Source organism: Lissotriton vulgaris, chromosome 3_1, assembly GCF_964263255.1.
Source record: "Lissotriton vulgaris chromosome 3_1, aLisVul1.2, whole genome shotgun sequence".
Classification (NCBI taxonomy): domain Eukaryota; kingdom Metazoa; phylum Chordata; class Amphibia; order Caudata; family Salamandridae; genus Lissotriton; species Lissotriton vulgaris.
Window position 1 is genome coordinate 245,542,108 of NC_141689.1, and position 25,759 is coordinate 245,567,866.

The window sequence follows — 25,759 nt, forward strand, 5'->3', positions numbered from 1 at the left end:
GGATTAATGATTGAGGTGACTCTAGTACGATCGTAAGAGGGTGTTTTGGACCAGTGTTGAGGTATGTGCCTGTCTTCGTGCCCTAGTACCGAGTAGTGCGGCCGGTGTTGCGGGCCAGTACTGAGGTGGATTAAAACTTTGTGGTTCCGGTACAGAGACTAGAGCAACCAATGCTGCGGGCCATTACTGACGGGGAGCAGAGATTTGAGATGTTCCAGCAATAAGAGAATTTAGAGCTGTATCTGAGTCCAGTACTGAAGGCACAGGGAACAAACGCGCATCTCCACTGGGGGGGTTCTAAATCAGGGGTCGAAGAAAACACATGAATCCTTGTCTTGGAGAAGGCAGATAGCGAGGATTTACAATATGTTTACTAAAAAAAGTGATCGCACAGATTACAATTAATAGGTCCAAATGAAATCTGGGCATTGGAGCAAAGGCACACTAGCAGGGACATCACAGGCAAATATACAGCAAGAGCAGTAGAGCACCCCTTTCAATTAAACCATTGCATGCACTGTATTAAAAATCAGAAATGTGCAGTAACAGCAAAGCCGCGCGTTCAGGCCTATGGCACATAGTGGATAAACCGGCACACAAGGGTAGGGGCGGAGTGGAGAGCCTGAGGGGAGAGCGGAGAGTTAAAGAGGTGTGGGGTAGGACGTTAAGAGGGAGCCAGGAATGGACAGAGAGCGAGACAGACAATAGTGACACACGAGACAAAAGGGAGGTATGGGGGTGAAAAGTGAGGGAGGAAGGAAATGGAGGCAGAGAAAAATTGTTGGAAAATAAAATCTGAAGTTTTTTTGTTTTTTCTTTCATTCGCAGCGGTGGGCTATGAAAACATTAAACTCAACCCCTGAAGCCAAACACGCGAATTCACGGGCAGGCATATACCGTACCATATCCCCAGGGCAATAGGGGCAGGGTAATACATCTCTCTGCTGTTTGTCGGGTTAAGGGGCGTTATTTGTTCAGGCTGTCAAATATTTGATGAGTGCTGGCAGCCCAGGAGTACCCTGGGAGAGCTTAGGCAGCATGTTCCAGGCTTGGGAAAGCGATGCTTTCCGCAACCTTTGCAGGCTTCTTCCCGTTGGGCAGAAATTCAATAACGGGTAGTAAAGGGGGTGGCGGGTGAGATAATGCTGGGCGCCTGTGTTATTGAAAGCCGGTGCCCATGTGCTGCCTGGAGTAAGAGAGTAGTGCACGCAGACTATAGAAGACACACCCTGTAACAACCGTAGTAAAAGGCCCAGTTGCCGTCGGAGGTTACAAATGAAGACAAGGTGGTACTAAGGAGGGACTAACCAGCCTCTTTGCGAATCAGAAGCCAGCATTTACGAAGGACAATGACACAAGCCAATGGCAAATATGGGCGTAGTCTGGGCGGAGCTTCCATTTCATACTCCACTGCAGCAAGTCTCTAGAGCAGCGCATGCGTGCTGACTCGAGCTCGACCTAAAAACCGGGGCTAGACTGCAGAACAGGCCTAAAGTGTCTCGGGTTTGTTTTTCCTTTATTGGGAAGAGAGCAAGCGGCGGCAGCATGAAGGAGTAAGGTACCCATCCATTTACCAGGCACATGCGCTGGCATTGTCGCTCTGGGGTAGGCTAAGTGTATGCATATAGCTCAGAAGCATGCACTTCCTAGCCATGCTACCAGGAAGAGTGCATGGTGCCTCTGACTGATGCTCTCGGAGCTGCACCCATGCACAGGGGACAGTTATTGAAGCTCAGGACACAGAGTTAGCAAAACTATGTTTGTAGGACTGGGAAGTCACTCTTTGCCCTTGTTGATGCATAAGAGGAGTGCAGTTTTGGGCAATCATTTGTCCGTGAAGTGGCTGGCTGTCAGTGGTCCCTTGCATCCATTGCCATGCTGTTGAGGCTGAGGCTGGGGAGCGTCGTCATCAGGGTTTAGCTTACAGGTTGTGTCTGGCCAACTCGTGGTCAAAATAATGTAATCACTGAGACCATGAACCTTGATTGTAGAATACATTTATACAATAGCATAACCCTATGACATCGCAAGCCAGACAAGTGCCCGGAATCCCTCAGTGAACACATCAAGAACCACATGATGTCAATGCAGAGTACAAAGCCTACTTTCCAAGGTTTCATCAGAGTTGGTACACATATAAGCAAAGCAACCCACAATCGCACTAACCACAGGGCAGTGATACCGAGGTGAAAGTACTGTGTTTAAGTAGCTGTTATTTCAGGCTTTCTTCATTTCATGAATAAAAAGAAGTATTATTTTAGGTGAAGACTCTCTCGGCTTTAACGCTTCAGAGAAAAGCCTACAATTTAGGGTCTCTTGGAGACTTTTCACTTGTACTGCAAGTTTCTATAAGGTACCCGGTCCAATGTATGCGTTTCCATCTTAGTTCTTTCTGCTTCAGGTGTCCCCTTAGAGGTTAGGTACTGGAAACGAGTCACCGGTTGAAGTATTTCCTTAATTTTGATTCATGCTCTTGCTGTCACAGACCATGATTAGCCTCATTGATGTGCTTTAGGCTTCTCAAGGTGCATGTACTAGGCATGCATCTCCCCAGGGAAACATTCCTCAGTCCCTGTTGGAAAGATGGTTTCTTCACAGAATACATTTTATAAAAGTTCTTACTTATTAGCATGCCTGTTTATTCTTGGCATATATTCCTTTTCTAGTCCTATTCATGGATTTCTCACTATCTTTAATATGTAAGCCAGTGGTAAGACTGTTTGTCCTTCACAAAGATATTTGTTTGACCCATACAGTATACTTTCAAGTTTTGTGGCTTTAACCTGCTTCCAGAGGCTTTAACCTGAACCCCATTTTCCTGCATCCATGTTCCTACCACAGGGGGACAGACCTAGCTGGCGTTGTATTCATTTCTTCTTCTTGGGGAGAGTAATACAATACCCTAGAGCGGAGTGAATACATTTGCAACTGCATTGGAAGGCAGTCCATTTACACTTTGGTCAGCATCACTGCTTATACTTTGCCTCGTCGAGTATTTTAGGATAAAGTCAGCAATTCTTTGTAGGAATGCTAGCTTTGGTAATGAGGTACACGAGGGTAGGAACCTTGAACAGAGGGTCCCCAGGTGATCCTATTTTTTCCTCAGGACTCTGGACCAATATAGATTGTATGGATGTTGAGTGTGATGGAGATGTTTGTGTTTGCCTGAGCAACCAGCTGCCTGCAAACCATCATTACAGATGGGTACTGCTGTTGGGGGATGCTGTTACCAACTGTATGTATCTTGTTTATGCCCTGTGGATGATGATGTGGGTGTGTACCACTAACATTTTACAGCTCAGAGGTGCACCCAGGAGTTGGGTGGATCAGGGACGGTGTTCACCTCAAATCACTAGGCAATGTGTCCCGGAGACGCGGTTCAAAACAGCATTTCAATGTACGGTTAATTAAGAAAGGACTACCTCTCAAAAAGTGAGGTCTAGAGCAGAATTCAGGGAAACCATGAACTGCAACATGTAAAAGTAGTACAACACAGAAATAGTAACGTACAGCTGCAGCAAATCCCATTTAAATGCATTGAGTCATTGGCATGAAGGCCCTCAGTGAAAGGAGCAATGCAGATTAATAGGCAAAAATCAATAATACGCCAAATCTGAAATGTGAAGCAAAATCTGTAAGAAATCGGGCAGCATCCCTGGTAGAGGCCATAGGGAATCTGTCTCTGCTCCAGATTCACTGGTTTATATAGCCATTTTCTCAATGAGAAAGCATTAGAACTGCATTTCATTGTGGTGTAAGGAAAGAGTTAGATTTTCAACAAATCTTCTTACAGATTTATAAATTGTCACATAGCCCTACCACCTTAGCATCAGGGTTTCCCAAACTGTGGGTCACCTGCAGATTTTGGGTGAGTTGGGTAAGTCCAAGCAATAAACAAAGGTGCCTTTTAAAATTCTATGTTTATCTTGTCACATTTAAGGGCTTCAAAGACAAAGGTCAAATGTCAGGCTGTTTTATTATTTTAACATGGGGATTGCAGTTTACTTTTGTTCTTAAAGTGAATTATGTGACAAGCTTCCTAGAGTACAGGTGAAGGAAAGGCTGTAGGATGTTTTTTTTTTTGCAACACACAACAAAATATAAAAAAACTTGAAAATAATTATATGCGTTCAGCAGTCAGCAGAGCAACAATTAAGGATATTTTTTTTTGTAAAAAAACAAAACAAAAAAACAATTGTGCTGCAGATTTTAATAGGATTTTTAATAGGATCAAAACAATAAAGACTTCACTTGGTGATCCACAAATGATAAATATTCACGGAATCTGCTACCACAGGATGCTTTAAGTGCGTTAAAAAATCCATTAAAGGTATATGGGTTGCAAAGAATTGTCGTTTTAAAAGTTGGTCGTGGTTCTAAATACTTTGGGAACCACTGCTCTACATGAATATTAATTCTACCCCTTTGACGGAATGTCATTCAGAGGTGTCGGAATAAATTAGGTTCATAAACAACAGTGAATCATTGTAAATTAACACAGTAGTGCATGCAAGCTAAAAGCCCACAATAAACTGTAAGAAAGCTAGAGGCCCTTCTTCCAGAACAGTGTTATTTTTCAGAAATAAATCCACATATTGCTGCAAGTAGTATCAGGGAGAAATACAAACCAAAAATAAACATGGTACTGTGACATCCATTTTAGACAAGATGGCGTTAACTCCTATCTGAGGCCTATTTAGTTTAAGCCAGGCAGGAAAACACACTTGAACAGGTCATAGCAAATCTTTTTTAACTACAGTGGTTCCAGGTCAGTATACACAGGTACATTTGAGTGTAGACTAACCTCTCTCCATGCTATTCATAGTGTGCATTTTTAATAAAACGTAAAAAGGCTCCGAGCAGAAGTTTTGGGGAACTCTGTTACCAACTGTATGGGTCTGTTGCTGAGTCCTGTGGGTGACGGTGTCAATGGACTTGGATGTTTTTTGTTGTGTCTTTGGGAGGACTAGTGCTCTCTTCTTTGTGTTACTTTACCTTCCTCCGTAGGTCATATGTCTTGAAGTAACCAAAGAAATGCATCTTCATGTTTTATGCCATGTTATCCTCTGCTGTGTTTTTTATTCCTGTAAATTGTAAAAGTGCACGAAATGTCCGTAGGGTGTTCTGTCACTGAGGACCACGACAACTGAAAACAAGAGCATCCAGAAATATTTTGGCGGAAGAGTTCAGGTCCCCGGAGATAACATGAGCCGATTGCTCTGTAGGGAGAAGGCATTTTATAATCTAGAAATGGAGAGAAATGTAAACTTATTTTACAGTTCCTTCGTAATATTGTATACATCACATTGTAACAAAAATTCAGTATAATTTCGGAGGTCGTTACTGAAGAGTGGAAATAAGGCAGACATTCAGGGAAATGTTTTAACTCTGGGTTTTTTTGTTTCTAGAACGGAACTAAAGAGAATTCCCTCGACGTGCTGGGGACGGATATCTGGGCAGCAAATACCATCGAGTCCTCGAGGTAAGAATGTTTAATTCGGCTTCAAAATGCAAACTGAAACGTTAACTCTTTTTTTTTTTTTTTTTTTTGATGAATCTGTGGTTACCAGGTGATGCTCTTGTGTTCAAATATTTTTTATTGGTTGTTTCCATAAAAAGAAGACATTTGCGGATAATAAAAGGAAACAGAAGATTGACATAAATTCAATAAAAGAGACAAAAAACAAACGGAGCAATCAAAAGAAAACAAAAAAAGAAAAAAAATACAATGAAAGATGATAATAAAGTGGCGACATTAATTCCTAGCTTTGTGTCACATTACCTGCAATAACACATGTTAACAAGATCATTGATGGGATGTGCAAGCCACTTAAGACAGGTGATGCTCTTTTGAATGGGAGGTGAATGATGGGTACTAAGTCCTATCCGTACTACATTTGTATCATTGTAGGCTGCTACTTTACACTGCCACCAGAGGGTGCCATATTACAATGAAAATTGCTTAAAAGGTCCTTTGTTGCTAAGGATTGGGAAATATTAAACTGTCGAATATAATTTTTACGGGTGAACAGAAAAATGGAGAGAGGGATTATGGCAAAAGCTAAAGGTCACAGAGCAGCATTACATTGCCTATATAAATCGTCTGAAAGCGGTCCGTTAATTAAAATACATTGAATGATATTCCAATGTTTACCCATTTGACCATTTGCAGTGTAATTCATACTATATAGCCTGTTTATTTGAACATTAGTTTAAGCAACCTATCTTTATTTGAAGGTCGCTTCTACAGTTTCCATGTGGCAAACCTTGTGAGTGCAGTACGTTGTGTTTTAAGTTTTGGTGAGTTTTAGACTAATCTTAAATATAAGCAGGTTCCCAAACATTAGAGCCAACAGTTCAGTGATTTACTTATAACTCCCACACAGAGCATTATTACAACATGCTCTTTTATTGGGCGATCCATTGTCACGTTGAGTAGTGCCATCGAAATGTAGGCTTAGACCTTAGAAAGGAAGTAAGAGGCTCAGGAAGTAGAGAAAAGATCCGCCCTCTCACACCGGATATGATCCAGGTGGCTGGTGTGACAGCCAGTGGGGCGCATGCAAGCCTGTCACCTCAGATCCATGGCAAAGCTGAAGAGATTTCTGGCATTAGCTGACAGATCCCTGAATCAAGAACTAGAGTTGGTGGACAGCCTGGGTATTTTTTTCCTTTCATGGAAAGACGGACAGGTGTGTGCCTGGCGGAGTACACTATCTTTTCATGTAACTCGATTCCTCATTCAAACAGCAAATCTACCCACTTTATCGGAGTACGGTTAAAGTGCATTGACATTTTAAGCCATGTTATATCGCATTACCTCATCGTCCCTCCCTCGCTTCCCTTCCTTACGAAATTGAGGCATCCCTGCCTCACCAGACACCCGTACCCACGTGATTTGTCACGTGGGGACTATATATAGCCCCCAGCCCCCTCATACCTCCTGTTTTTTTCTGTCTCACCACTGTGAGACGCGCATCGCACGCGCTGGCCGTTCTGCGGAGCTGCGGTCATTTTCTCTATCTTGAGGGCTTCTCCCTCACTTGCTATCGCCATCCTGGGTCTGGCGGCGCCGACCTGGTGTATGCGAGCCTTCCCCACCGCATTGGTGTTTTTGCGGTGCACTTCTCGGCGGCTGGACGGTCGGGTTCCGGGTGACGGAGTCACCGGCCCTGAGTGGCTGGGGCTGTGGTTCCGGTTCGGATGGCCGGAATGGAGGCGGCGGCTGGCGGATGTGCTGTAGCTTCTCGGCTGGCTGTTTCCGATGCTCCTATGCAGTAGGGGCCTCGTTTGAGGTCGTTTTTTATACATTTTGATGTTTTTGATGATTGGTTTCATTGTCTGCGAGGCTTCTTTATTGGTTGCCTCGTGTATCCTTTGATTCTATTGGGTTTCTCCCGGCTGGGGCTGTGTTACACATTCTTTAAAGGCTTGCCTCGGCTTTCTACCCTGTCAGTTTCACTATGGCTAAACGGACTTCGAAGCGCTTGAGGGTTTTGTCCTCCTCTGATGAGGATGGTGAGGTGCCTGTCCAGGCTCGTAGGACCAGGTCCCAGGGTCCGGTGGATTCTTCTGCCCTCCTGTCTGCTTCTGAGGTGCAGTCCATGATTGAGGCTGCTGTGTCTCGTGCTTTGGAGGCGAGGGGTGCTAAGCCAAGGCGCAGGTCTTCTCGTGTTGCGGGGGGTCCGGTGGACTCTCCCTCTGAGGACTCTTCTTCTTCTTCTTCGGACTCTGCCATGCCTTCTACATCTTCGGGGAAGTTTGTGCGTAGGGAGGAGGTGCCTGCTATTCTCCAGCACATCAGGGAGAACTTGGGGTTTTCTCCTTTTGCTGCTCCCATGGGGTCCGAGGACATTTTTCCCCAATATGTTAAGCCTCCTGAACTCTCTATGCCCTTTCATGGTCGCATCAAAGACTTGATTTCGGGGGAATGGCGGGACCTTGAGCGCTCCTCTGTTCCTCGCTTTTTGCAGAAGCTTTATTCCCTGGAGGAGGGGGAGGTCTCTCTTCCTCACTCTGTGAAGGTGGATGCCATGTTGGCCACTCCTATTGGGCGCACTTCTATTAATCCTGAGGATTGTTCGCCTTCGGATGCCACGGATAAAAAGGTGGATGGTGCGCTGAAGAAGGCCTTTTCCGCTGGGAATTTGTCTTTACGTGCTGGTATCTACTCGGCGTATGCGGCGCAATCTTTGGTGTCTGACTTTGGCAAGCTGGCCACGGCTGTTCAGGAGGAGTCGGACTGCTCTGGCTTGCTTGTCCACATGGAGCAGCAGGCTAAGCTCTTGGCTGACGTCTCTTCAGATGTTCTTCGCTCTGCGGCCATGACCTCTGGCTCCTTGGTTTTGGCTCGTCGGAACTTATGGATGCGTGACTGGAAGGCTGATTCTTCGGAGAAGTCCTCACTCCTTAAGATTCCCTTTGATGGCAAGTTGCTCTTTGGTGACCAGCTGGATAGTATGGTCACTAAGGCATTCAAGGACCGTAAGCATGCTCTGCCTTACAAGGGCAAGGCGTCTTCCTCTGGTTCTCGCCGTTTTTGGAATCCTGCTCCTTCCTCCTCTGCATCTTTTCAGTCTTCCCGCCAGTCCTCCAGGAACTTTTCTGCTCGTCAACGCCATTTCAGGCCCAGGAAATCTTCGGCCTTGCCTGGTCCCAAGCTTCCGGCGGATACCTTCAAGAGGAAGTCCTGACGTCGACTGTGTTTCGCCCTCGGGTCCTGTGGGCGGGAGGCTGATGTCTTTCCTGGACGCTTGGCAGCTGGATGTAAGGGATCGCTGGGCATTGACTATTGTCAGGAGAGGCTATCTTATCGACTTTGTCGCCGTTCCGCCCGGCTGGGGCACCATCCTTACTCCTATCCCCAAGTCTCCATCCAAGAGGGAGGCTCTACTGGAAGGGGTTCGGGATCTTCTGTCAAAGAAGGCGATCGTTCCGGTCCCGCTGGCGCAGCGAGGTCTGGGATGTTATTCCATTTTGTTTCTGGTCCAGAAGGTGTCAGGGGGATTCCGGCCGGTTCTGGACCTGAAGAGGGTGAATGGTTGGGTTCGGACCGTTCACTTCAAGATGGTGACTTTGCAGTCCATCATTCCGTTGGTGGGGGTCCGGGACTTCATGACGTCTATCGATTTACAGGACGCCTACCTTCACGTTCCTGTGGCTCGGACTCATCAGCAGTTTCTTCGCTTTGCAGTTGGCGGCTTCCACTTCCAGTTTGCGGTTTTGCCATTCGGGCTGAAGTCCGCCCCTCGGGTTTTCACCAAGCTCTTGGCCCCCTTGGTGGCCCTGGTCCACTGTCAGGGGATATTTTTACATCCTTATCTGGACGACTGGCTGGTTCATGCTCCCTCTTTCCAGTTGACTGTCGATCACACAGTCTTGGTGCTGGCCGTTTTGAGGGGGCACGGCTTTCTTGTCAATCTGGGCAAGTCGTTCCTTGTTCCTTCCCAGGATCGTCTCTTCATTGGGGCCAGGTTTCGGACGGATTTGGGAGTGGTCACTCTGCCCGAGGCTCGGGTGGTCAAGATTCAGTCTCACGTCCTGTCTCTGCTGTCCGGTCCAGTGCAGGTGGCGGCACGTTGGCTGCAGGTTCAGGGGGATATGGCTGCCACAGTGTTTCTGGTTCCTTGGGCCAGATTTCATTTGCACACACTGATGGCTCATGTTCTGGCGCATTGGTCTCCCCATTGTCTTCCCCTCTCTTCTCCGATCCCGGTTTCCCCTCAGATCAGATCTTCTCTGGGTTGGTGGCTGGTTCGGGATCATTTGCTGAAGGGTGTCTCTCTCTCTCCTCCGGCTCCGGTTGTGGTGACTACCGATGCCAGCCTCTCGGGTTGGGGGGCCTGGCTGGGGGTTCATCAGTCCAGGGGCTTCTGGTCTCCCGCTCAGAGCAGGATGTCATCGAACTGGAGGGAGTTGGAGGCTGTCCGTTTGGCTCTGTTGGCCTTCTCCCAGTTTCTGCTGGGTTCCGTGGTCCTGGTCAGGACGGACAACGTCACGGCCATGGCTTACGTCAACATGCAGGGGGGAACAAGGTCCTCTTCTCTGGCCCTTGTGGCGAGGCGGTTGTTTGTTTGGGCGGAATCTCATCTGTTGGCTCTCTCGGCGATCCATATTCGGGGGGTGTCCAATTCCCGGGCGGATGCCCTCAGCAGGGCCATTCCGTCGTCTGTGGATTTCTGCCTTCGTCGGGAGTTGTTTGTGGCTCTGACGTTGCGTTGGGGTGTTCCGGTGGTGGACCTCTTTGCGGATGTGGGAAATGCCTTGGTGTCCCGGTTTGTCTCCCGCTGTCGGGAGGGGTCGGCCTGGGCGGTGGATGCTCTCTCTTGCCCTTGGCCCCGCGGGCTTCTGTATGCGTTTCCTCCTTTCCCCCTTCTTCTCCGCTTCCTGCTGAGGGTCCGGTCCTCGGGGGCTTCTGTGATTCTGGTGGCTCCGGCGTGGCCTCGTGCCTCCTGGTTTCCTCTCCTGGTGGAGTTGAGGTCGGAGGTGGAGTGGTTGCTGCCTCTGTCTCCTCCCCCTTTGGTCTTCCCGGCGTTTCAACAGGATGTTCTGGGCCGGATGCGCTTGGCGGCTTGGAGGTTGAACGCCTAGGTCTTCTGCGACGGGGGGTTCCGGCTGGTTTGACCTCTACTCTGCAGGCGGCTAGACGCGCTTCGACCAACAAGTCTTACCTACGGCACTGGCGTTCTTTCTGTCGGTGGTGTCTTGTCAAAGGTTTGGACCCCTCTTCCTCTTCTTTGTTTGAGGTGATGCTGTTTCTTCAGGAGGGTGCTTCCTTGGGCTTGAAGGTGTCTTCCCTTCGTTTGCAGTGGGCTGCGATTAGGGCGTTTAGGAGCTCTTGGGGCAATCTCTCGGATTCTGAGGGGTTGGTCAGTCGCCTTTTTAAGGGTTTGAGTAACGTTCTTCCTGCCCCTCGGCGGCATTTTCCGACCTGGGATCTTTCTCTGGTCTTGGACGCCTTGATGTCATCTCCCTTTGAGCCGTTGGTTTCTGTGGATCTGCGCCTGTTGTCCTTCAAGACTTTCTTTTTGGTGGCCATTTCATCTGCTCGCCGCCTGAGTGAACTGGGGGCTCTTTCTTCCAAACACCCTTTTTGTCGGGTTTTTGATGACAGGATCATGTTGCGACCTATTCTTTCCTTTCGTCCTAAGGTGGACTCTCAATTCCACAGGGATCAGGAGTTGGTTCTTCCTTCCTTTTTTGGTTCCCCGTCCTCGGAGTCTGAGGTGCGGCTTCACTCTTTGGATGTTAGGAGGGCTCTCCTGGTCTATTTGGAGCGGGTCGCTCCTTTCCGTCTCTCTGATTCCCTTTTTGTTAATTTTGGTCCTGTGAATAGGGGTTTGCGTCCTTCTACTCCTTCCTTGAGTCGTTGGGTTCGTTCTCTGATTTCTTTGGCGTATGAAGAGGGGGGGCACCTTTCTCCTTTGGGGGTTCAGGGTTGTTCCACTCGCTCCATGGCTGCTTCCTGTGCTGAGGTCCAAGGGGCTTCCATTTCAGAGATCTGCCAGGCTGCCACCTGGGCTTCCCCGCTGACCTTTGCCTCTCATTACAGGATTGGCCAGGAGGTTGACTGTGCTGATGTGTTTGGACACAGGGTTCTTTCCACTATGATTCCTGAATAGTGATTTTTCCCCTGGTCTTCTGTGTTTTTTAATAAACCTGTTTTTTTGCATACCTTCTTTGGTTGTCCTGTTTGGCTTTGTACATCTCAATTTCGTAAGGAAGGGAAGCGAGGGAGGGACGATGAGGTAATGCTTCAATTACTTACCGGTAATTGCATTACTCTGAGTCCTACTCCCTCGCTTCCCTTACTTACATCCCTCCCTCCCTCCCTGATGGTCCAGGCCAACCTTTTGGTATGGTTTCGATCTGTGTGGTATTACAGGAGGTATGAGGGGGCTGGGGGCTATATATATTCCCCACGTGACAAATCACGTGGGTACGGGTGTCTGGTGAGGCAGGGATGCCTCAATTTCGTAAGTAAGGGAAGCGAGGGAGTAGGACTCAGAGTAATGCAATTACCGGTAAGTAATTGAAGCATTAGAAGTCTTAGACATTTCTCGCTTTGTAGGTCAGCGTATCGAGGTTTTAATACTGCGTTCCCACAATATCGACTGCAGAATATCGACTATTACTATACCCTCAAGGTGTTGACGGTTGCTTACCTTGTCGAGGTAAAAAGATAAGGAGTTAACAATAAACCTACCACCTTTGCATTCTTAGCTTGATGATCTAGCAGTCGTTGATGTTCCACTGATGGAGGTTGCAGCTCGATAGTTAATCCTCAGTATTGTTTTGCCACACTGGACAGTGCTTTGGTATAAATTCTAATGTCGGCAGAGATCCTTGATAACCACATTGTGTGTAAAATTAGCTTTTGCCACCTAAAAAAAGGTTGAGATTCGTGGAACATCAGTCGCTACTGGCTAGAGGTGCATTAATCTACTCATCTGGAAGTTGGTTGTAGTATAGGTATGACTGTTGTGGGGGTCTGTGCACTTTCCCTTTATGGCTCTATACATTGGGGAGATATGGGCTGCAGAGCGCGATGATGCTTTAGGCGTTGCTGAAAGGTGGGGTATCTGTCCGCTTAGGTTTTAACGAGTGCCTAACTCAGTTGTTCCAGCCTGAAATGCATGCACAGCATTAAGACGAAACGGATTTCTGATCACTTAAAATATGTGCATTCAGTGCGGGCATTAGATTGTCTTCACCTGGGCTTCATGTCTTCTGTCTCTCTCTGTGGGAGGGTATCTCAATAGGCTGGTCTCAGGCTTAAACATGTTCTCCGAGCAGTTAGAAAACCTGCTGCTTCTATACGGTAGCCTGGTTTTGGGGAACATCCTTTACGACGCGGATTTTACTCCGCAGTGCTTTTACGACGCAGCCGTTACAACGCAAGTCGTAACCACGACTTGCGCTAAAGGGCGCTAGAGGATTAAGAATAGTATATTTACTATTCCAACACCTTCCCTAGTGACCACGGGGACTGGTGATAGAATAGTAAATTATACTATTCTCAATCCGCGCCCCCAACGCAAGTCGTGGTAACGACTTGCGTTGTAAGGGACGCGTTGTAAAAGCACGCGTTGTGACGGTACGCGTCATACCGTCATACATCCCATGCTTTTCTACTGCACGCACTGTAAATTGCAATGTAACATAAAGGACATAACATGTCAAAAAGTGAGAAACTGGATTTGGTGGGGAAGTCATCATGAAACATCATACACATATTGTGTAAATAGATATACATGGGTATATTGCATCCATGTTACTGCACTTAGCCTTTTAACACCGTTGTATTCAGAAAAGTGGTAAGACCCATATGTCATTCCAGAAACGTGTATTTTGCAAAACCCTCTGTGTTCTCTGAGTCAAATTGCATCTTACTTCATGAACTTGTAGAAACTGACATTTTTGACAGATTATTTATCATATGACATTTTCCACACTGGAAGCACACATAAAAATGACTTAGTGTTGCTTTATTCTTTGCTTGGTGGGATAGGAGAGGGAACACCTAGATATTTACTTGGGATTTAGAGATAGGAGTTGCTTCAAAGATATTCTCTCTGGAGAGAAAAGATACATTTACAATGCACTTTTACCAACGTATTACTTGTGTAGACAGTCAACATTATCAGGAACTATATGGCTTTTGTGGGCTTCTGCAGTCTATGGAATATTTGTGAATCTCATAAAAGTTGGAAATTTCCTACGTTTCGAAAGAAGTCTGTGAGTTGGTCTACTTGGCTGTGGAGATGTGTATACAGCAGTTTTTGTCTAAAGGGTTCAATTTGTTCTGTGCGTGCTGGTTGGGTAAACATCATTGTTCATAGAAAACGTATTGTGTTTGAACCTCGAGCATTTTGTGATCTGACAGATTTGTACATACTGAAAAAAGATCACAATTTAATGTAGGTCTTGGTAAAAATGTTTAGATGGAATTGTGTTTTTCAGTTCAACGTACACAGTTTGCGCCTGAGAGTCCTCCTCTGATGTAATACGCTGCTTAATATTTCTTTCCTCAGTGGTGCATCTTGGGACTTCCAGCCCGAAAAGTTGGGCTTTACACAGTTTCACCGGAAGCACCGCAACACCCCTAAACATCCGCTCCCTCAGATAGACCGAGAAGGGTAAGAACTGTTGTTTACCTGCGCACGACCTGTTTCATAAGCGCCGCAATATGGTGGAGGGATGTGATGATGTAAAGTTGCCTTGTTGTAATAGCTGATCAATGAGAAGGGAGCACTGTCTCTTTGGTGGTTTTTACTTAGGGGTGTAGAATGTTATTCGAATTTAAGAACCAATGCTTAGCTCTGGGTTTGTTTATGGCTTGGTAATTTAAAATATCCGGTTTTCAATGTTTTTTGATAGGCAATACTAGTAGCCATTTTAATAGTTGAGTGGTTATTGGTTTTGGTGTTAGGATGGTGGGCATGTGTGCATCACTCTGTCATAGTATCAATTGCTTTAGGGGTCTGTTATTTACTGTTCATTTTCCAAGGTCTAGTCATGTCTAAGTTTCGCACCTCTGGATTGTCTCCCCCGAACAGTGTCATTTTGCTTTTGAGAGTGATTTATTTAAATATCTTGTGTGATTGATTGAGCGGTGTCAGTGGGATGTCCTCGGTGGTCCTTTTTATGTGGGCTGTTTTGAACTACTGTTTCAGAGGTCTTTGTTTACTTGCATTTTGCTGTGAATATTTTAATTTAGCTGTACGCCCGAGAACATGTCCATAAAGTTAACTCCCAATTCTTTGTTTTAAATGAATTTAATGCACTAAACGTTCTACATTGAACCTACCCACACTCATCTAGGTGGTAGTGTTTGCACTTTAGGTGGTGATCTCTGTCGAAGACCGACTCAAAAGTATGACCTATGCCCATCTCTTTGCATTTGTGTACAAGTACTTTATACTCTCCAAAGACCATAGGAGCTCTAGATTGAAAGGAATACATCTTTTTTTTTTAGTTCAGTAAAATTTTATTGAATTTTAAGAAAGGAGAAGTACATAAAGACATACAAAAAAGTGAAGGAATTCATTAAAATACAAAGAAGCGAAAAAGAATAATCATAAAAATACAGTCATCAATAAAATTCATCGCAAGAAAAAAAAATGTGTCAGTTAAAGGAAAACAGAAGAAGGGGAAAGGAGGGGAAGGGAGAAGGGAAAGGGAAATGTACATTACATAGCATAAATACTTAAATAAGTAGAGTTACCAATACTACATGAGCAATAAAACAACAATAATTATAACTGTACATATGAATCTATAGGAGACCAGAAAGATTGAAAAGTCGAAGAATTATGATGAACACCTTCTAATGACAATTGTGCACCTCTTCTTGTAAAGATAATCCAGGACCACCAAGCATGGACTGAAAGGGAAGAAGCATCCTTCCAACAAAAAGTGATGGATTTTAACGCAGCTGATACCAGAAAATTAAATTTTGCTTCAATATCATCAAGGGGTACACTCAAAGCAACAGATTTACATATAACTAAATTATAAGAGGGTAAATCAGAAATAGGCAAAATTTTCTGTATCACGTTCCATACTTCAGACCAAAATTTTAAAATAGTCTGACAATCAAATAACATATGACGTAAGGAACCAGGATGTAAATTGCAATGCCAGCATAGATTAGATGGTAATAAGTGAGCTTTAAATAAACGCAATGGTGTCCATAAGGAATTAAACAAAATATAAGCATTAGTTTGATAAATAGATACTGGTAAACATCCAGAAATAGAAAGGGACCATATTAATGACCAGGAATCATTTGGCAATGATAAAGATAACTCATTATTCCAGAAAGTAGAAATTGTATCAACATTGGAACCTAAGGATACGGTGAGTTTCTTATAGAAGACCGACACCGCTTTAGAGGATAAAGAAACAGTGTTAACATAAAGCATAAAATCAGCTGTCATTTTTGAAGGAATGCCATTGGGAAAGGAATCTAAAATAGAATTACAGAGATATTGATATTTTGTCAGATCAGATAAAGGCAGATTAAATTTTGATTGGAGTTGAATAAATGGAATAAACTCATTATCCATGAAAACATCTCCAAGATAAAAAATACCATTAGCAATCCAGGAAGACCAAAAGGAAATATTCCTATTTAATTTTATCAAGGCACTATGCCACAAGGACAAATGTACTGTAGAAAGTAAGGGGGATTCAAAATTGGAATCTAAATCATTAAAAATTAACCTTGATGATTTAATTATGGAAGAAAAATGCACAATTTTAGATGCGGGAGACATGGTTAACAGGGATAATAAAGGAAAAGGTTTAACAAGGGAAGTCTCAATATGAAACCAGATAGTGGGAGTAAGCATAGGAGATATATTAAACCATAACGAACTCTGTTTAAGGATAAACACTTTATGATACAACAGGAAATCAGGTAGGGCAAAACCAATATGACATTTGGGGATTTTTAATTTTTTATAAGCAATACGGGGAGGCTTATTATTCCATACAAATTTCGATAAAAGTTTGTCAACATCTTTATAAAATTTGAGTGGAAATTGAGTCGGGATCATTGCAAGAGAATAAAATATTTTAGGGGCAATAGTCATTTTAATAGATTCCATTCTCCCCCACCAAGAAAGATGAAGGGAGGACCATTTGGATGTTTTTTGTTTAATATATTCTAGAAGGAAATCACAATTTAATTTTAAAGTAGCATGATGGGATGATGAAAATAATATTCCAAGGTATTTCAATTTGCTCTTTTGCCAAACTATATCTGGTGAGGGTAGCATATCAGGAGTACATAACATATTTAGTGGAAAAAATTCAGTTTTAGTAACATTTAACTTATAACCTGACACAGTAGAATACTTAGAAATAATATCAAGCAAAAAAGGAACAGAGGAAACAGGATTACTAATAAATAATAACACATCATCAGCATATGCTAAAGTTTTAACAGTAATATCATTGATATTAATTCCCTGAATGTTATCACATTTTCGAATGTAATTAAGAAATGGCTCTATACCAAGTAAAAACAAAAGAGGGGAGAGGGGACAACCCTGACGAGTTCCTCTGATAAGAGAAAATTGCTTAGTAATCTGGCCATTAATAAATAATCGAGCTGTGGGAGCATAGTATAAAGCAGAAATCATACGAATAAAGGAGGGGCCAAAATTAAAAGATAACAAAGTTTTAAATAGAAATTGCCAATGGATTTTATCAAAAGCTTTTTCAGCATCTAATGCCATAACACCAGCAGGGCTAAGGATAGTGGAGCTTTGCTCAATAATATGTAATAACGTTCTCGTATTATTAGCAGAATATCGATTTTTCATAAAACCAGATTGGTCAGGGTGAATAATTGAGTGAAGGATAGGTGCTAACCTGGAAGCGATAATTTTAGCATATAGTTTACAATCTTGATTAATCAATGAAATGGGCCGATAATTAGCAACAAGGGTAGGGTCTTTATCAGGTTTGGGAAGTACAACAATTAAGGCCTCAGAGAAAGAACCTGAAATGGTACCGGAGGAAGAAAAATGAGAAAAAATCTGGCTCAAAAAAGGTAAAAGATGATGTTGAAACTCTTTATAAAATTCGGCAGGGATACCATCAGGACCAGGGGATTTTTTCTTTGGAAGTGATTTAATGGCCGAGAGAATTTCTTTCTTAGTAATGGGTAAATCTAACTTAATTTTATCAGAGGAAGAAATGTGAGGTAAATCAGAATGTTGTAAAAAGGAATCAATTAAAGAATCATCACAATCATCTGGTTTATTATATAAAGTGGAATACAAATTCAAAAACTCATTAGCAATCTCATTATGGGAAAAAGCAATTTTACCCTGAGGGCATTTATTGGAAGTGATCTGAGTTTTGTCTCTTTTAATACGTAAATAATTAGCCAAAAGTATACCAGACTTATTGGTGTTAAAACGAAATTTAGCATTGGATTTAGAGAGTTGTATACCTGCTCTAGTGCTGAGAATAGCATTGACTTCATACCTCAGCTTTTGTAATTTTACTTTATATTGGGGATCATTAGACGAAATAAATAAACGCTCAAAATGAGCTATTTGCTTCTCTAAGGATTTAACCTGTGAATTAAACTTCTTATTTTCATGAGCCATGATAGAAATAGTGGTACCCCTAATATAGTCTTTAAATGCATCCCATCGAGTGGTAATAGAGGTAGAACCTTCTGGATTGAAAGTGAAATAATCCTGAATAGCCTGAAGTATTTTGGGTTTATGAGTGTCATTAAGAACAATGTCGGAATTCATACGCCATCTGGACTGTTTAGTAAATGATGAGGATACATTCAAAACAAAAGAAATCATAGCGTGGTCTGAAATGTCGATGGTACCAATGGTAGGATTATTTGCAAATTGAATAAGGGAAGGGGAAAGGAAAAAATAGTCTATTCTGGAATGGGAATTACGAGGATTGGAGAAAAAAGAAAATTCTTTACCAGTTGGGTGGTGTAATCGCCAAATGTCAGCTAACTTGGTGGTTTGAAGAAAAGTCTTAAAGGCATGAAAAGTCTTAGACGGTCGAAATCGAGATGTAGACAGTCTATCCAATAAGGGATCCACAAAAATATTGAAATCACCACCAAAAATCAATGGAGCATTTCCCAACTTTAAAACTTCAGACGTAACAGTTGACCAGAAAACAGGATCCTCAGACGTAGGGCCATAAACATTAATCAAAAAGAAAACCGAGTCATGAATTTTAACTTTAGCTATAATATATCTGCCATCAGAGTCTGAGATCTTATGCAAGACCTGACAATGCAACCTTTTGGCAAAGAAAATAGCGACCCCATTCTTTTTACCTGCAGCAGGTGAAGAGACAATAGAGTCCACCCACTTTTTGTTCATATAACTTAAAACTTTATCATCAACATGTGTCTCTTGGACAAAACAGATGTCAGCCTTAGAATTACCTAAATAATCTAAAATTTTTAAACGTTTTACTGGATGTCGTAAACCTTTTACATTAAGAGAAACTATTTTAATATTATGAACATTAGCCATTAGGATAGAAGAGAAGGAAAAGAAAGAAATGGGAACAAGAAGAAGGCTAAGAGAGTAACTCTGATCGAAAAATAGGAAATGGAGAAACAAAAAAGAGAGAGTGAGGCACAAACATACAACATAAATAAAGACAAGGAAACGCACACCCGTTCCTCAAGCATGGCCAGTTACCGTTGGAGCCCATAAAGAAATTTAGTTATAAACCTGCCATAAGAATCCAGCGAGATGCAGTCAAGAATTAGGGTCTTGTGTATCCATTGATGGAGGAACTTGCTGTTCAAGGAAAAGACGAAGATCTTCTGGACGCTGAAAAGATTTAGAGACATTGTCTTTCCAGACTCTCATTGAAGAGGGATCAAATAGTCCATATTTTATTTATTTATTTATTTATTTAAAGGTTTTGTAGAGCGCGTAGTAACCCTAGAGCATCCCAGCGCTAGACCTGAATCTCAAGGGGGGTTCAGCAATGGAGGGAATTATGGGTGAGGAAAGAGAAGGGTCTTTAGTGATTTCCTGAACTGGAGGAGATTGGGTTCAGTTCTCAGTCTCCGTGGGAGGTTGTTCCAGTGTTTGGCCGTGTGAACCGAGAAGCGGCGGCCTCCGGACCTGGCTTTTTTAACTCTGGGGACTGTGATGAGGTTCTCTCCCCTGGACCGGAGGGCCCTTTCCGTTTTGTAGGGGATGATGAATTCCTTGAGGAGGGGAGGGCCGTTGTTGTTGAGGGTTTTGTGGGCCAGACAGAGAGCCTTGAAGGCAACCCTTTCTCTGACTGGGAGCCAGTGGAGAAGCTTGAGAGCTGGCTTTGCCGATGACCTTGCGGTGTGTCAGTGAGTAGGCGGGCTGCGGCGTTTTGAACTTTCTGCAAGGTGTTGAGGGTGGCTTCGGGAGCTCCCAGATAGATTGCATTGCAGTAGTCAAGTCTTGCCAGGATGAGGCCCTGAATCAGGAGTTTCCTGGCGTTCGCGGGGAGCAAGGGGAAGATCTTTCTGCAGGCCCTGAGGAGTCCGAAGCATATTCCTGCCGTCTTTTTTGCCTGTGTTCTGAAGCTCAGGTCGTTTTCAATCCAAACGCCTAGGCTCTTGACCTCTTCCTTGGGTGCGGGGGGTCACCCAGGCAGTTGGGCCAGAGGTGTGGCGGCAGGGAGGGCCCTTTGTGTCCGAGCAGCAATATCTCGGTCTTGGAGCCGTTTAGTTTTAATGAGGAGTTCATCCAACTGTGGACTTCAGTGAGACAACTGTGGAGGTCAGAGGGGGAATGGTGAGGGTGTGAGAGGGTTACCACCAGCTGGGTATCGTCGGCGTAGTTGATGATTGATACGCCGAACGGACTGACCAGTTTCTCCAGCGGGGCCATGTACACGTTAAATAATGTTGGGATAAGGGATGAGCCCTGCGGTACTCCACAGCGGAGGGGGATAGCTGGTGAGTGGCTGTCGTTCTCCCAGACCTGGAAGGAACGGCATTCTAGAAAGGATTTTAGCCACTTCAGGGCCGTACCCCTTACTCCAATTTCTCCCAGTCGTTGGATTAGGGTGAGATGGTCCACAGTGTCGAAGGCCGCACTGAGGTCCAGGAGGATCACTGCCACTGATCCTCCCGTGTCCAGAATGCTTCTGGCCTTCTCCACTGCTGCCAGGAGGGCGATGTCAGTGCCCTGGCCTGGACGGGACCCTGTCTGGGAGACCCCGAGTAAGTTGTTGTTCTCCAGGAATAGTGAAAGTTGTTTGTTCACTAACTTCTCCGTGATCTTACTATTTCCTGGGAGAAGGGAGATAGGTCTGTAATTGGAGAGATCCTGGGGGTCTAGAGAAGGTTTTTTTAGTAGGCCTTTGACCGCTGCCGCTTTCCAGTTGGGGGGGACTAGGCCCTGCGAGAGGGAGGAGTTGATCAGTGCCGTGAGGGGGGGGGTGATGGTGCTGGTCACTTTTTTCAGGAAGCGGAGGGGGGCGGGATCGAGGGAGGACCCACTTTTGATTGAGGCCAATGTTGCCACAACCTCTTCCGTGGAGACTGGACCGATGGCGTCCAGGGAAGGTGAGGGGCTGTCAGGAGGATGGGAGAGATGGATGGGATGAATGGCAGGATCCCGGTCCATGCGATTAGGTTCGGTGGGGGGAAGGGTCGAGAGAATTTTTTGAATTTTCTCGTCAAAGAAGGTAGCGAGTTTAGTGCATTTGCTTTCCGCTGCTTTGGGGTCCAGTGGTTTGACAGGGGGGTCAGGGGCGTGAAGGAGTTCCTTGAGAATGGTGAAGGTTTCGTGGGCCGAGCAGGCGGCGTTTTTGATTCTGCCTTCATAGAATACGATTTTGGTATTACGTAATTCCCTTTTGTAGGCTTTTACGGAGGCACGAAATGTGTCTTTTTTTTCTGCCGTTTTGTCCTTCCTCCAAAGGCGTTCGTTCCTCTTGCATTCCTTTCGCAAAAGGTTGAGTTCGGGGGTGTACCAAGGGGACGGGTTGACTCTCTTAATGCGTTTCAGAGTGCTGGTTTTCGGAAGGATGTCATCCAGAGATTGGGTAACCCAAGTATTGAATTCATTGTCAGCGGCGATGGGGTCTTGAGAGGGGAGGGGGACGTTTTCCCTTAATTTGGCTGCCCATTCGTCTGGGACCAGTTTGTGCCATCGTCTTGTAAGGGTCCTGATTTTGGGGGGTTGAGGGGGCGGAATGTTGATGGCCCTTTCAAAGGGGACCAGAAAGTGATCGGTCCAGGGGAGGGGGACGTGGGCAAGGGTTTTCAGGTCTTGGATGTTGGTAAATATGGGGTCGAGTAGTTGCCCTCTGTCATGAGTGGCCTGTGGGTTTTTTAGGTCAAGGCCGGTGGAGGTGATGTCCTGTAGCAGTTCTATCGCCTGCTTGTCGACCGGGTCCAAGAAGTGGACATTGAGGTCCCCCAATAGAAGGTAGTTAGAGGAAGACGTGCACTCAGTAGTGATTTGATCGATGAGTTTGCTAGGAAATTCAGCAAGGTAGCCAGGGGGGCGGTATACAAGCATTCCCGACAGCGATGTCACTGGGGAGATTTGGATGGTAAAGTGACAGCTTTCACATCCCTTGACGTGGCCGTCCGAGGTTCTGCAGGTGAAGACGTCCTTGTAAATTATGGCTAGTCCACCTCCTCTACCCTCTGGTCTATTCAGCGAGCATATTAGGTATCCGGGAGGGAGTGCAAGGACTATGTCAGGGCCATTGCAGGGAGTGAGCCAAGTTTCAGTGAGAAAGAGGATATCAGTAGCGTGGTTTGAGATCAGGAGGTTAATTTTGTGCGCGTGCTTAACGAGCGACCTGCAGTTGAGTAGGCCTAGTTGGAGTCCCCTGGGTGCCGGATCAGGGCCGGCAGGGTTGCAGAGGCTGCACCTGGTGAACGGGTTGTCGCCGGTCAGGATGTTCGTGCAGGATGGGTGTTTCTGGGTGTTTAAGGCTAGAAGCCTGTCCCGGGAGTAGGTCAGGCATTTTTTGGCGGAAATGGGCAGAGTGACTGGGCCTGGGGCCGGCTGGGCCCGGACGGGCTTGCCTTTGGCGCGCCTTCGGCACGCTGACGGCGCGCCCGCTGCGCCCGTCCGCTGCGCTCCTGAACTGACACATGATTTATAGGTGGTCCTCGGGCGTTGGAGGGGTGGGCGTGGCCAACCGGGGTGGGCGTGTCCGTGTCTCCTCGCGGCCGGTGATGGCGGCGTGCGAGTGATTCCTGACCCCTTACAGCATTAATATCGGCTGTTTGGGGAGTCTCAGGTAGGTGCTGGGGAGTGGGCGCAAAGTGGTTTAAAATCAGATAATCAGAGTTTTAAAAAGCAGTAAATACAATTTTTATCCTTAGCGTAACTCCCGGCTTCCGCCTCAGGAGATTCAAGTAAAGTGCAGCTCTATCATTCAGGGCGCGCTTTATATGCTTGGCGAGGGGTGGGCGTGGCCAACCGGGGTGGGCGTGTCCGTGGCTCCTCGCGGCCGGTGATGGCGGCGTGCGAGTGATTCCTGACCCCTTACAGCGTTAATATCGGCTGTTTGGGGAGTTTCAGGTAGGTGCTGGGGAGTGGGCGCAAAGTGGTTTAAAATCAGATAATCACAGTTTTAAAAAGCAGTAAATACAATTTTTATCCTTAGCGTAACTCCCGGCTTCCGCCTCAGGAGATTCAAGTAAAGTGAAGTATTTGAAGCAAAGGCTCCTCAGTTGTGGACGAAGATAAGAGAATTCTTTACGAATAGCCACAGTTTCTTTAGCAAAATCCTGATGGATGAAGATTTTGGTTCCATTCACCAGCAATGATGGTATTTCACGAACAGCTTTCCGAATAAGAACCAGATGATGATGACGCAGGACCTTAAATATCATCTGCCTTGGCTTTGAATGACGAGGATTACGATGTGACGGAACTCTATGAGCCTTATCAATTTCAAATTTTTCTGCGAACTTAATATTCAAGAGACCAGGCAAAAGAGATTCAAGATAAAGTCGACAATTGGTCCCTTCGATTTCTTCAGGCAAATTAAAGATGCGCAGATTGTATTGCCTATTGCGATTCTCTAAGTCCAGCAGCTGAGAATGCATTGGAATAATTCTGGCCATTAAAGGTGTAAAAGCATACAACTTATTCTTATTATCTTGGATTTTAATGGCATTATCTGACACCTTCATGGACATAGAAGCCATATCTTTACGAACATTTTTAATTTCTAAGGCAATGGAGTCAGTATTTAAACGCAAGGCTTTAATTTCCTCCAAAATCAGAGCCAAAGAAGGTTCCGAGGATTCCACCACTTTAGACTTTGTTGGAGGAGGGGAAACCTGCTGCTTCCTTTTATTTGTGGGAGGATTTTTTGAATCCATTTTGAGGAGAAAATATGTTCCTTAATATGAATAAAATAGACTGAGACAAAATTACCTCAAAATGTGAGGAAAATTGTTGTAAATATGGACCAATGCAGCATAAAACACTGAAAAAACCCAGGTGCAGCAGCTAAACAGAGCTGTAGGCGGAGCTAGGCCCAAGCCAGCCTCTTTCTTAATTAACTCTCCGCCCCCAGGCTCACAATCTCGGCAGGACCTCGAGGAGCAGTATGGAGCAGAAGCATGGGAGGTGAGGAGAAAACTCCCGTCTACCAAAATCGCAAGAAAAAGCACTCACAGGTGAGGAAAGGCTTCAGGAGGCAAGCGCTGGTGTTTTCGCTGGGTTTAATTCAGGAATTTGTCGTTAAATCGAGCTAAAAGCTCCTAGGAATCACGGAGCTCCGGTGGCGGCGGCCATCTTGGTTGACGCGCTCGCGCGTCTCCCGAAAGGAATACATCTTAAAATGCGTATAAATCCTTTTAAGATGTTCTATTCATCAGGGTTCACAGTGGAGGCACTTGGTTCTAACCGTATACTGTTCTTGTCTGTTAGCATGTTTGTTATTGCACGACTCGAGACGGTTTGTCATTGGTGTACATTCAGCTACTGAAGAACTTCAAAGTATTGCTAACTGTGATAGTCTGCAGAGGTTTGTGTCAATATCTTGCATTTGGTCATCAAGTCGGATGCGTACAGCAGAGTCAGTGAAGTGGATACACAATGGAGTGAATGAATTATCTGGCAAAGATCAGAGAGTTGCAATGTTTGCAGTTGAAGTTATGTGTTTTATAATACAATCACTCAATGTAGTTACACGAATTAGCTGCTTGTTCAGAAAACTGCAGGCTGAAACGTCTCCAAACTAAGTGTGGTCTACAGAGCTGAAGAAATCTAATTCTGAAACAAATTGTGTATTTGTCATCTCTTTCCAACATTTTACCTATAGAACCCACTCTCTTCAAAAACGATGATTCGTAGAAAAGTATCTACTTTTGATTCCACTAATGCAACGGGTTCATTGCCATTTGAATCTACCTAGAGATAGTGGGTTGAAGACCTACTAAAGCAACATGACTTTTGTACCTGAAGGTAGAGATAGGGATGTTGTATTATCGCTCTCTTCACTGTATCTCCAAGCAATAAATGACATGTTGGGTGGACATCATGTACATGAAACGAATAAAAATTATGTAGCAATCAGAATGTTAAGAACCGGAATACAGAAAGTACTTAAGTGAACTTGGCACGAGCTTCACCATTTAAATAATAAATCAAAAGTGCTGAGAGACAGGAACGGGGTTATGTGAGTCACATAAAAGGATGGCACTTACTCAAATAAAAAGAATTCATGGGACACAATTTGAAACCCTAAAGGGGTATTTACATTTTTGTTATTTTATCAAATACAAAAAGTAGTTAGTAAGTCAAATTTTTAAAAAAGCATCAATAATGCATCAAATAATGAAACTTCAAGAGGATTAACGTAAGGTCTATCTTAAATGCCAGAACCAAAGTATAGTTCAGCAAGAGGACTTGCTTAGAATCTGCTCAGCTCAAAGTCAAGAACATTTCAAGTATAATTCAATAGTCAGACTAGCGCAGGGTCTGCACAGTTTTTAAATCAAGAAAGTTTTAAATATCAACAGACAGACTGACATGGAGTCTGTCTTCAAGAACGTGCGCTAATTGTCCAAGTATAAAATAACAACTTAATTTATGAAGCAATTGTCATTGACAAAATGATTGAACAGGGCTTTTTTAAATAAATGTTAGGGATTCCATGTTACTCTCAGATCATGGACATAAAGAAACTGAGTGTATAGTAAAGGACTTGTGAAAAAGTTACGATACACTTATCCCATCTCGTCCCATGGTACCAAATCCTGCAGTAATGTTAT

At 44.6% G+C, this 25,759-nt stretch overlaps 1 protein-coding gene across 4 annotated transcripts in view; it reads left to right on the forward strand.

Annotated features, from left to right (window-relative positions):
* Positions 1 to 25,759, forward strand: part of CTIF (cap binding complex dependent translation initiation factor) — an 856,085-nt gene that overhangs the window by 180,520 nt on the left and 649,806 nt on the right. For 2 of the 4 annotated variants that reach the window (XM_086960364.1, XM_086960365.1), the window contains exons 4-5: positions 5,409 to 5,482; positions 14,034 to 14,138. In XM_086960364.1, coding sequence (XP_086816490.1) covers positions 5,409 to 5,482; positions 14,034 to 14,138 — 179 coding nt within the window. The remainder of the gene's footprint in view (positions 1 to 5,408; positions 5,483 to 14,033; positions 14,139 to 25,759) is intronic. The other 2 variants (XM_086960366.1, XM_086960367.1) reach the window with 1 other exon arrangement.